The following is an 11,038-nucleotide window of genomic DNA, read 5'->3' as shown; positions in this document are numbered from 1 at the left end:
CGGAGAGGAAGTGATTCGTTCTAGTTCTCACTGGGGCAAGTCTAGGGTTACTGGGCATAATAAGAAAGCTGCCTGAGGGCTGGGGACCGTTTGAGTTCCGGTCTCATTCACAGCGCTTACTAGAGTGACTGGAAATTACAACAATAAAAACAATCATTATAGTAGTAAAATTTTAAAACAAGTGCTCATTCAGTAAGAGCTTGCTGTATTATGACCCGAGAGGGGGAAGTGACGTGCGAGGAGGCGGAGAAGGTATGTGTCGGCCTTTCCCACGTCTTCCAGGACCAGAGCGCTGCTTCCTCTCCCCTGGTGCTGGTCTCCTCTAGCCCCTCCCAGAGCCTCCGTTAGGGGTGGGAAAAGATGTGCCATAGGTCACTGAGGACACCATCCGATCTCTCACTGGCCGAGGCCAAAAAAAAGATACTTTTCCCATTCGCTAGCGGGCAAACCCCCAAAAGCCCATTGGCTGCGTTGTCCGCGGGCCTCCGTCGGCTCTGGGGGCGGGCCGAGGCGGCCGGAGGAGGGAGCGCGCTGGGGGCTCGCGGTTGCCCCGGTTACACCCAGGCACGTGTGCAGTCCCGGGAGCGGCTCCGGGAAGCTGCCCAGCGCGCGCAGCCGGAGGAAGCGCAGCCCGGTCCGCTCGGGTCGGGCCCGGCTGGGCCATGGAGCCGTTACCTGAGCCCGTGTCCCGGCCCCAGCCCGTGCCCCGCTGTCTCCTGCTTTTTCCCCTGTTATTGCTCCTGCTGCTGCTACTGCCGGCCCCGGAGCTGGGCCCGAGGCAGGCCCGAGCAGATGAGACCGACTGGGTTCGGCTGCCCAGCAAATGCGAAGGTGAGGGGGCGGGGCCCATGAGGAGTATGCTGCTGGGGGGGCGGGGCTTGCGGAGAATAGGGGTGCAAGGTCCTGGGCTCTGGAAAGAGTCTCCGCTCCTCGAACCTTCTGTGTGCCTGGCGCTGTTCTGGACGCTGGGGATGGGGCGGGCGAGAGATCAGGTCTCGTTGCACCTGGAGCTCAGAAATCGGTGGAAACAAGCAATTATAATCGGGGTAGCAGATGCCGTGATAGAGGAGGTACAGGGCTTTGGGGGCTGGGTAAGGAGCATTTAATCTAGCCTAGGGCTGGGGAGAAGGCTTCGTCCAGGAAGCGCAAAGAGTGATTAGGAGTTAGACGGGTGAAGAAAAGTGAAAAGAGAGGGCCCCACTCAGGAAGCCACAGATGCAGAGGCCTACAAGCAAAGGATAAGTTTGAGGAACTGAAAAGAGCCATGTGACTGGTCTTGGGGGAAGAAGAGCTTGAGACTCTCCCCTTGTTCCCTCACCCAACCTATTTTGTGTAATTAGAGTCTCCCCCGCTGGCTGCGAGCCTCTTGAGGGCAGGAACCTTGGCTCGGATATTTATTCACACTGTGCTTGGTAGGCACCCAATGAATATACTTGGAATAAGTATGAATAAACGGGGGCGCGGGGCGCTGTGGGTGTGGGTGGAGGAAGGAGGAGGGTCCGAGACCCATCATTTTGGGGGAAGAATGGAACCTGGGGAAGCTTGGTGAGGGAGGAAGGTTTTAGGAATGTGGGACAACAGTGAATCCCAAAGACATGGGTGGAGATGTGGAATTTCAGAGAGAGAGAAGAGAGCACCAGCACACAAAGCGGCCATCCAGGACTGCCGACGGCCTCCCTTTTTTTCCTCCCCTTCATTTCTTGGTTTCCTCCTCAGACCTTTACAGCCTATTCTTCCTTCTCACCTCCCTAACCCCAGCCTCCCACCCCTGAAAGTTGGCTATAAATCTATTGCATCCAAATTCGAAGCCTACGGCTGGCCAGATGTTCCCTAAACTGTGGGAAGTGGGGGTGGCCCAGGATGCATAATCCTTTCATCTGAGAGATTAGAGGTGAGATACTTCCGAGAGGAGCTGGCTTCACTGGCAGGCCTTCCGATGTGGGTTCTAGCCTGTACTTTACCCCACTCCCTTGAATAGACAGTCAGAGGGTTTGGATGCCTTCCTGTCACTCTTCCTCTAGTCATAACCAATAGCCTTTGAGGGTTTCACTTCCCCTTCTCATTTTCTATCTTATTCTGATACCACAGAGCCCTTACTGTTTCTCTTATTATTCTCATAGCCTAAGAAACTCACATTTCTTTTCCTTAAGAGACTCAAAGAAGCATAGAGCTGGCAAAGATCTTGAGATCATTCTAGTCTGACCTGATGTTGTAGGTAACTGATAAAGAATAAAAAGGACTTTCAGTCGCAGGATGGCTTGGCAAACTCCAACCCTTAAGTTCCTCTTAGTAGTGTATTTACGTTTATTTACCACTGTTATACCTTTATTATTAATGCTGACTGGCCCACAAAGTCTGCCTCCTGGCTCAGTAGTCTGAGTGGAACAGGCTTTGGCCCCGAGGAAGGAGAACCTGCCCAGAAAAAAGCAGGTAGATGTCCATGAGGATCTGGGGTCTATGCTACGGATCTCCTCCAAGTCTGGTTCTGGGTGGAATCCCCAGAGGGGGCTTGACAAGGTTAAGTTTGGAAGAGTTGGGAAGTGAGGTTATGGTAGCCCTGTAGGGCCTAGAACACTGTGGGAGAGGAGGGCACGGGAGCCAGAGAAATGATGAGCTTGCACAGAGGGCAGGATAGAGGAGGGGAGGGAGCCCAGATGGTCCTGGATGGAGAGCCAGGGAGGTGAGACACCCTCAGTTCACTGCAGACTCTGAGATCACTGGCTTATATCTTGGAATTTTCATGTGTTCCAAGTTCTCCAAGCCACGTATTAATGGGTATGTTTTAAAGTTCCACCAAGTAAGCCTGCAGGGGATTGATTTGTTTTGGTGGTAAGTTGGTTTTCTACCTAACTCTGCTGTTGGTGTTATAAAAACGCTGATGGCATTTAGGCTGCAGACCATATTTCACTGGGAGACATCAGAAGCTGCTCGACCACAAACACATTTTCTCTGAGCAATGTTTATCAAGTACCCAACACACAAAGTCCCAGACTAGAGGAATAAAGAAAAAATCCAGTACATAATCCTAATACTGAGCACCCTTGTGGTCTAATTGGAGAGACACATGAGATGACCATGGCCCTTAGTGAGAGCATAGATCCTGCAGAGTCCCAGAATGAAATCAAGAGCAGGTGGGATTCATCCAGAAGCACTTACTGGGGGAGGAGGCTTTGAGGGTGAGGTTGGGAGAATGGGCAGACAAGCCCCAAAGCCCCTAGAGGGCATCAAGCATTTTTCTAAGGCCTCGGGCACTTCACACTTCCAGTGCTAATGCTCCTTATGCAATGGTAATTATTTGTTTAACTACTTTCCGCTCCTTTGGACTGAGTATCTGGAAGGGAGGGACCTTGTTTTCATCTCTGTATCCCCAGGCAGTGCCTGACACATAGGAGTTGTTTAATAACTGTTCGAGGAAGAGTAAGTGGAAATGAGAAAATGAATGTACAAAAAACAGAAGAAACAGGCCTCTGGGGGAGGAGGGAGCAAATTAACTTGGTAGGAATAGAGAGCTGGTGTTGGAACAACATGTGAAAAAAAGTAATAAAATAGCCGTAAAAGACATTTGGGGGACAACTGGAGAGAAGTTTGAGTGTGGACTGAGCATTAGATGATACTGGAATTATTGCTAATTTTCCGAGGATTATAATTGTTTTATGGCTAGGGAGGAGAAGGTCCTTGTTCTCAGGAGACGGGTGATGACTTATTTAGGAGTGAAGATCATGATGTCCGCAACTTACTTTCAAAATGGTTTAGCAAAAACAACGTGTGTATTGTTGAGATCTATTATTATCACATTGTTTCATATTATACATTGGTGGGAGAGTGTGGTAAATCATTAATGAGTGGAAGGTATATAGTTATTCATTGTACTCCTTCAGCTTCTCTATATGTTTGAAATTTTGAAAGTACAATAAATGATTGAAATGAAGTCAATAGGACAAGGGCCAAGACTGGACTTGGGGCAGTGGATTTTGGAGCCAAGTTTCCTTCACTCAGTGAACTCCATTTGGTGGTCTGGTGCTAACTCCTTCTCTGCTCCAAGCATTGACTCGACCCAGTCTAGGAGAGGCATCCACTTGGGTCTGTTTTGCTGGGAGCCAGCTCCCGTCAAAGACCCGGATGCACTCAGTAGGCTGTGCTGTGTATCCCTCCCATAGTGTGTAAATATGTTGCTGTGGAGCTGAAGTCAGCCTTTGAGGAAACTGGCAAGACCAAGGAGGTGATTGACACGGGCTACGGCATCCTGGACCGCAAGGCCTCCGGAGTCAAATACACCAAGTCGTAAGCGAACAGGGGACCCACTAGCCTGGCCTGCTTTGTTCCTTGGGGTTTCAGTGGCTTGAAGTTTCCTTCTCCCTTCCCATGGGAAGGCAGCTCTAACAGACCTGAGTTTGCCCACTGGTTCTCCCCACAACTGACTGTGTGGGCTTCATAAATCCCTGCACTCTTCTGGGCTTCAGATTCCTCATCTGTAAAAGCAAGACTGTTGGACCTTCTCAGTGATCCCTAGACTCTTGGATTTCATGGACCAATGTTTAAAAATATAGGATTGCCTAAAACTTTTAATTTTGCCAGATATAAATATTAAAAACAAACCAAAAAACACTTCCATCAACTATGATCATCCTTTCGAAATGAAATGATAGCTTAACATCAAATTTTAACACATTTTGCTTTATTAAAAAAAAACTACTGAATCATTTAGCTTTATTAAAAAAAATTCCTTCCCATAGAGCTGTTAAAATTGTATCTCTCTGGTCTGTGTTCCAGCATTTCAGAGCCCCCAGACCAGATGACCTATCTTCCTTCCAGCCCTGACTTCCCGTTGGTGAGATGCGCAGGCGCTGGGGTAGTAGGGCTGGAGGGATGGACCACTAACCCACTGGGGCGAGGAGGGGGACTCAGGCCCTCTTGTGCTGCTGTCTTGGCAGGGACTTACGGTTAATCGAAGTCACTGAGACCATCTGCAAGCGGCTCCTGGACTACAGCCTGCACAAGGAGAGGACTGGCAGCAACCGGTTTGCCAAGGTTGGGTTTGTGCCTGCCCTTCTTCCCCCCTGGGGCCAGGCTGCTGGTCTGGGTGCCGCTGGAGGATCGTGCCCTCGGAGCTGCCCTCCTTGGCCTCTCCTCGATCTTCATCCATTGCTGTTTGCACCCCTGCCCTCCTGAGTGGCTGACTTTCCAGTGTCCATGGGCACATTCCTGATGGCCTGGGCCTGCCCATCGGGTCCTGCCTCACCCTCAGGCAGAGATGCTCCCAGGTGGGAGTCCCCGTGAAGACCTAAGCACTTGCACAGGGAGAACTCAGGATGTGCGGAGCTGTAGGGGTTTAGAGAGATGTCAGGAGACTCTTGGAGGTGGGTAGTGACTACCTGGTCACTCCTTTGGGCCCACAGGGCCCCTCCCTGGACCTCCATCATGGTGCCTTTATGACATTTAATGCACTTACTGTGTTCACGAATGCTTCTCTCCCTGGAAAAGGAGCTTTCTTGCAACAAGACTCATATTTCTTTGTCTCCGCATCTTCCATGCCTGGTAAGAGAGCCGTCTCCCACGTTTCTCTGCCTAAGTACCCTTCTAGCAAAGGAGCTCCATCAGAAACCTCTGGGACACCCAGAGGAATAGTCTCAAGCCACAAGAGTCTTGGGTTTTCTTAATTTTATACTAATGTTGTACTCAGTAATAAATCTGTTTACTTTCATGTAAAAATGTTCAAAGTTATTTTCCATAGCAAAAAATAAAATAAAATAAAATAAAACCGAACCAACCTAAACATTCACCAGTAGGGGAGTGGTTAAATAAATTAATATGGCCATTCAGTGGACTATTATGCAACTGTGAAGCCAAGAACAAGGTAGCTATTTGTGAATGGAACTAAAACCATCTCCAAAATATATTATTAAGCCATTTAAAAGTCAAGGTGCAGAATAATCTGTATGATTTATACTGCTGCTTTGCAAAAAGCGGGGGTGGAGGCGAGGAGGATATATTTGTGTGTGCGTGCACGCATTATCTCCAGAAAGACGAGGAAATAGACTGTATGTTGTCTCTGGGGAGGAGACCTAGGCTAGCTGGCAGAAGTATTTCTACAGAACCAGAGTCCTGCCTGCCTCGCCTGTGCCATCTTCCCACCAAGGAAAGACACAAGCCGGGGGAAGAACCTGAAGCAGGGGTGGGCATGGGTGTGGGGGAGTGAGTGTGCCCACCACAGGGAGGGGAGAGAGCAGGACACACTAATTTCCTGGAAAAGGAGTTTGGTTCAAAGGGCCTGAGGGTGACATCAGAGCTTTTTGAAAGGACAGAGTACGTGTGTAGAGGGATTATGGGACTCTGGCCTAAAAGAGGGGAGAGGAGATCAAGTGTGAGAAGCCATCGGGGGTCTTGATCTTGACTTCGAGCTAGGTCCTTGGGCCTCCAGCAGCACCGGGAGAGGAAAGGTGCCTCTCTCCAGCCTCTCATGTCCGGTCCCCTCTTCCAGGGCATGTCAGAGACCTTTGAGACGCTACACAACCTGGTGCACAAAGGGGTCAAGGTGGTGATGGACATCCCTTACGAGCTGTGGAACGAGACCTCGGCCGAGGTGGCCGACCTCAAGAAGCAGGTATGGGCCCCTCTGCCCTTGGAGGCAGTTGTGCCCCACAGGACTGGGTAGGGGGATGGGTCTGAGGCCGCAGAAGGCTATCAGGAGCCAGGGGACCATGTCAAGTCATTTCACCTCCTCTGGCTTCAGCCTCCTCAGGGGAATCACAGCCACCCCCCTGTCCGGCAGTGGGTTGTGAGGCTCGGCCGGGCTCCCCCAGGAGAAGTCAGTGCCAGGGCTTTGCCAGTGTGAGGTGTTGTGATTATTTAACAGTGCGATGTACTGGTGGAGGAGTTCGAGGAGGTGATCGAGGACTGGTACAGGAACCACCAGGAGGAGGACCTGACACAGTTTCTCTGTGCCAACCACGTGCTGAAGGGCAAGGACACCAGTGAGTCTGAGGGCTGTCAGCCTCAGTTGTATGATCGTTTTGTCTGCTCCCCCTCGGGGGAGGCGGGTAGGGAGAGAATGGAAAAGAAATAAGAAATGGGCATCGTAGCATCTCTGTCCTCAGGGAGCTTGATGGGACAGGTGGGAAAGGCCCAGACATCCCCAGTGGCTCCGCCGTCAGTGCTCCTTACCCAGCAGACCAGCTTGTTGAGGGTGTCTGTCCTCTCACCCAGGCTGCCTGGCAGAGCAGTGGTCTGGCAAGAAGGGGGACACAGCTGCCTTGGGCGGGAAGAAATCCAAGAAGAAGAGCAGCAGGGCCAAGACCTCTGGTGGCGACAGCAGCAAACAGAGGAAGGAGCTGGGTGGCCTCGAGGGAGACCCCAGCCCTGAGGAGGACGAGGGCATCCAGAAGGCATCCCCCCTCACACACAGCCCCCCTGATGAGCTCTGAGCTGAACCCAGCGGCTCCTGCTGACCAAGACCGCTGACCTGGAAGCAGAAGGGTCTGGGCTATGGCTCTGGCCTCAGGCCTCCCTGCCTCGGCTGTGCCTCTTCTGCCGCGGACAGACTCCAGCCCTGGAAGAACTCAGATCAGCTGCAGCTGGCCCGGGCCGTCCTCTTCCCTCTGCCCACGGAGCGCCCCTCTCCTGACACAGGCTTCAGACAGGACTGCCGAGGACTCAGCGTGGACTCGGGTGGGCAGGGTTCGGAGCTGGACCCCAGGACTGCAGCTTGGAGCCTGTCACCCCCTCACTCCTCCTGGCACTGGGAAGCAAGACGGAGACCCCCAGCTCCTCCTTTGCCCACCTTCTTGTGGACAATTTGTGCTCTGCCCAGCCCTCCCCAGGGCTCACAGAGTAAAAACCATTTGGCCTTTTTCGTCCCAATTTCTGAGTCCCCTTCAGCCCCTCAGAGGGCCCCAGAGCCCATTATGGCTCTTCCTGCTCCTCACCTTCCAGCCGTGGGGGATGAGGTTGAGAGGCTATTCCCATCCTCTCATTACTAAGGCCTAACCGGCTGACTGTGGGGAACAGCAGGTGTGGGGAGGGCGGCGGGATGTGAGGTGAGGCTGAGCACAGTGCTTGGGCCTGGGACCTGCCCCTCAGCTGCACTTGGCCTAACTGAACCCCCCAGGGTGGGAGGGGCCTCACTCGTGCCCTGGCACCTGGCTGCCCTCATTCCTTCCCTGCATCCCACCTCTCCTCTCTCCCCCAAGGTCTTCCTGTTTGTTGTGTAAAGTGTACACGAGTGACCATACTGGTTCCCGCCCCTGCCCTCCACCTCTGTCTGGCCCTGCCTGTTGGTCTTGAACCTTGTTCCCTGATGACTACACCTGATCACTCTGCACTTCCTAACTGTTGTGCCTGGAGCCTAGATGGGAGGACACCCCAATCCCCCAACAACAGCTGGTTACACCATGTTCTCTAGGAGCAGGGGAGGAACGGGAAGGCTGGCCTCTGGGGAGAAGGGGTGGGAAGCTCAGGCACCTCCCCAGTTTGTCCTGAGGGCAGAGATCAGTGGCGTCAGTAGCAATGGTGATGATGCTAGTGCTTTAACCCTAACAGTGCACTTGGGTGGTAGCTGTTAGCCCCATTTTGTAGAAGGAGAAACTGAGGCTCAAGTCAAGGGATACACCTGAAGCCCTCCTGCTGGTAGTGGTAGACCTGCCCTCAGACTCTGGCTTTGAGCACCAGTCCATTGTATCCGCAGGATCCTGCTGCTGCAGGACCCCTTCCCCGCCGACACCTGGCTCTGACCACGTGGTTCATATTGAACTGGTTTGGATTCTTACCCTTAACCCCCCCCCCCCACTAACAAGTCTCTTCTAAAAGGAAAATAGGAAGCAGCTGTTGCTTCTTGGAAGGTGAGAATGGCGGAAGGGGCTGCCACATCCCCAGGAGCACCTGCGCTGAGGCCAGCAGGTAGGACCAGCACTGCTGAGGGGTCCCAGACTCCAGCTTCCAGAGAAGAGCCTCTGGGGTCCCTTCAACCTGGGCTCAGTCCCTCTTTCCCTCCCCGAGGTGGGGACACCAAGGCCATAGAGAGTGGGGCAAACTGGGAAGCTGCTTCTCTGGCCTATGAGGCTTAGAACAGGCCCTTGGAGGATGATCCTTTTTGGTCTGGCCCCCACCTCCGCATCTCCAGTGCTGATACCACCCGCTGTTGAAGGGGCCATGGGCAGAGATTCCAGTCCTGGACTTTGTTCTGAACACAGGAGACAACTGGGGTCAGGCATTGGAACCCAGGGCTGTCTAGGGTTTGATGGCCAGTCTGACTCCCTCATCCTATCACTAACCCACAGCACTTCAGTGCCTGGCTTACTTCCATCCCCAGAGTTTCACTGTCCTTAGAGTAGGATGAGGCAAGACCTATCCCCTTCCTGGGGTGTTGGCCCAGGGGCCGAATCCCAGGCCAAGGACCAGCCCAGAGGGCGGGCAGCTCTGTGACTGTGTTGCTCTTTGACCTGTGGCTGCATGATGAGCACCCTCTCCCGCCCCCCACAAGGCCAGACATATTACACACTCACTAGCTCCCCACCTACCCACCCCAGCAGGCAGCTTCTCCCTGGCCCAGCCTGGAAAAGAAAGAAGGCAGGATCTGGCTTCCCCACCACACACAGGCTTCTTTGAACTTGAATATTGCCTCCCACTTTCCCACATCCCTTCCCTCGATGAGGTGAGGGTACTGTCTGAGCTTGAGTGAACCTGATTTCAATCCCCTTATTAGAAACCTGATGAAAATAGGGTTTCCTGCCCTCACATGGACATGAGAGTCACTTGGATGCTTGTTAAACATGCTGATGTCGGGGTTCCCCTCAGACTTCCTGGGTGGGAGATCCAGGAGTCCATGTGGGTCTTAAGATGAGGCCAGGTGGAACCCACTTCACCAGGAAAAATTTGGGTCTTGTGTTCAGAGGGGCCAAGGCCTAATGAAGCCACATCTGGTCCTCAGAGGCACGAATTGTCAGAACCTCAGAGAGGATCTCTCTCCCTGTTGGAGACATGCATCACCCAGAACCACAAAGGCCGATGGGCAAACCTCAAGGTCAGTTTGTCAGTTTGTTCCAGTTCAGTGATAAGTCTCAGGTGCTGGGGCTCTGTAGTCTCAGAAGTGGCTGCATTGGGACCTCTCTGTATTTGTTTTAAGAGAGAGCTCCTAGGAGTCTGGCTCCTCCCTTTATTTCCAAGTTCCTGGGCGGTATTAATGTGCAGCATCTTTTTGCAAGTTAGAAAGTGGTGCTTTTCACACCTTTGACTCCCATCTGTCCGAAAGTTATTTTAATAAAAGTTTTGTTAGAGTAAGACACCTGACTGCCAGAATTCCTGCCAGAAAATGATAACAAATATACAAGCTCATGAGTTTTGCAATTTGCATTGAAGCCCCTTAAATATGGAGAATTTGTGCAGTGCACAACCTGTCCACATGTTCACAGCTGCCTTAAATCACTTTAGGTCACAAGTACGAACAAAATTCATCTCATTTTTTGATCTTGAAAGAAAAGCACATGTTTTCGTGACAGATGCATGGTCCACACCTAACTGGTTTATGGAAGGACTCTGTACTAATCCTAGCAGCAGAGCCAGCTGAATCCCTCTTGAACATCCCCTGATGCCCTAGTTTGAGCTATAAGGAGTTTCACTGAAATAATAATAGTAGTCACTTTTTTGAGTGTGTGTTACTATGTGGCAAGCACAGCTCTACGTGGTTTTACATAGTTAATTCACTTAATATTTAATGATCTTCACAAGGCCGTGGATTCAAAGTAAAATACAGGAAAGTCCACATAGGTGTACAGCTCAATTAATTTTTACAATCTGAACACCGAAGTCACCAGCACACACATGATACATTGTTACCATCACCCAGAACCCCCCACTCCCTACACACACGCTCTACAAAAAGAATGGGGATTTTTGTCTGTTTTGTTCACTGCAGTATCCCCAGCACTCAGAGTTGCCACTTAATAACTGTCTGTTGAATGAACAGAGCACAGAAAGGTTAAATAACTTACCCAAGGTCACACATTTAGGAAGTGGCCCAACCAGGTTGTGAGTCCCAGTGGAATGG

General features: G+C 51.7%; 1 protein-coding gene across 2 annotated transcripts; it reads left to right on the top strand.

The window, feature by feature from the left end:
• Positions 1–341: 341 nt before the first annotated feature.
• Positions 342–7,857, top strand: CNPY3 (canopy FGF signaling regulator 3). 2 transcript variants are annotated; one of them, XM_072944981.1, is made up of 7 exons: positions 431–831; positions 4,158–4,281; positions 4,771–4,852; positions 4,906–5,028; positions 6,479–6,601; positions 6,854–6,971; positions 7,204–7,857. In XM_072944981.1, exons 1-7 carry the CDS (start codon positions 663–665, stop codon positions 7,419–7,421), a joined length of 957 nt encoding a protein of 318 aa, XP_072801082.1. In that variant the 5' UTR covers positions 431–662; the 3' UTR covers positions 7,422–7,857. The 2 variants fall into 2 exon arrangements, with proteins under 2 accessions (XP_006202056.1, XP_072801082.1); XM_006201994.4 differs by lacking the exon at positions 4,771–4,852 and having other exon boundaries at positions 342–831; positions 4,932–5,028.
• Positions 7,858–11,038: the final 3,181 nt, after the last annotated feature.

This window comes from Vicugna pacos, chromosome 20, assembly GCF_048564905.1.
Source record: "Vicugna pacos chromosome 20, VicPac4, whole genome shotgun sequence".
NCBI lineage: Eukaryota > Metazoa > Chordata > Mammalia > Artiodactyla > Camelidae > Vicugna > Vicugna pacos.
The sequence above is the reverse complement of the archived record's forward strand: the minus strand, read 5'-3'. Positions and strand labels throughout refer to the sequence as shown.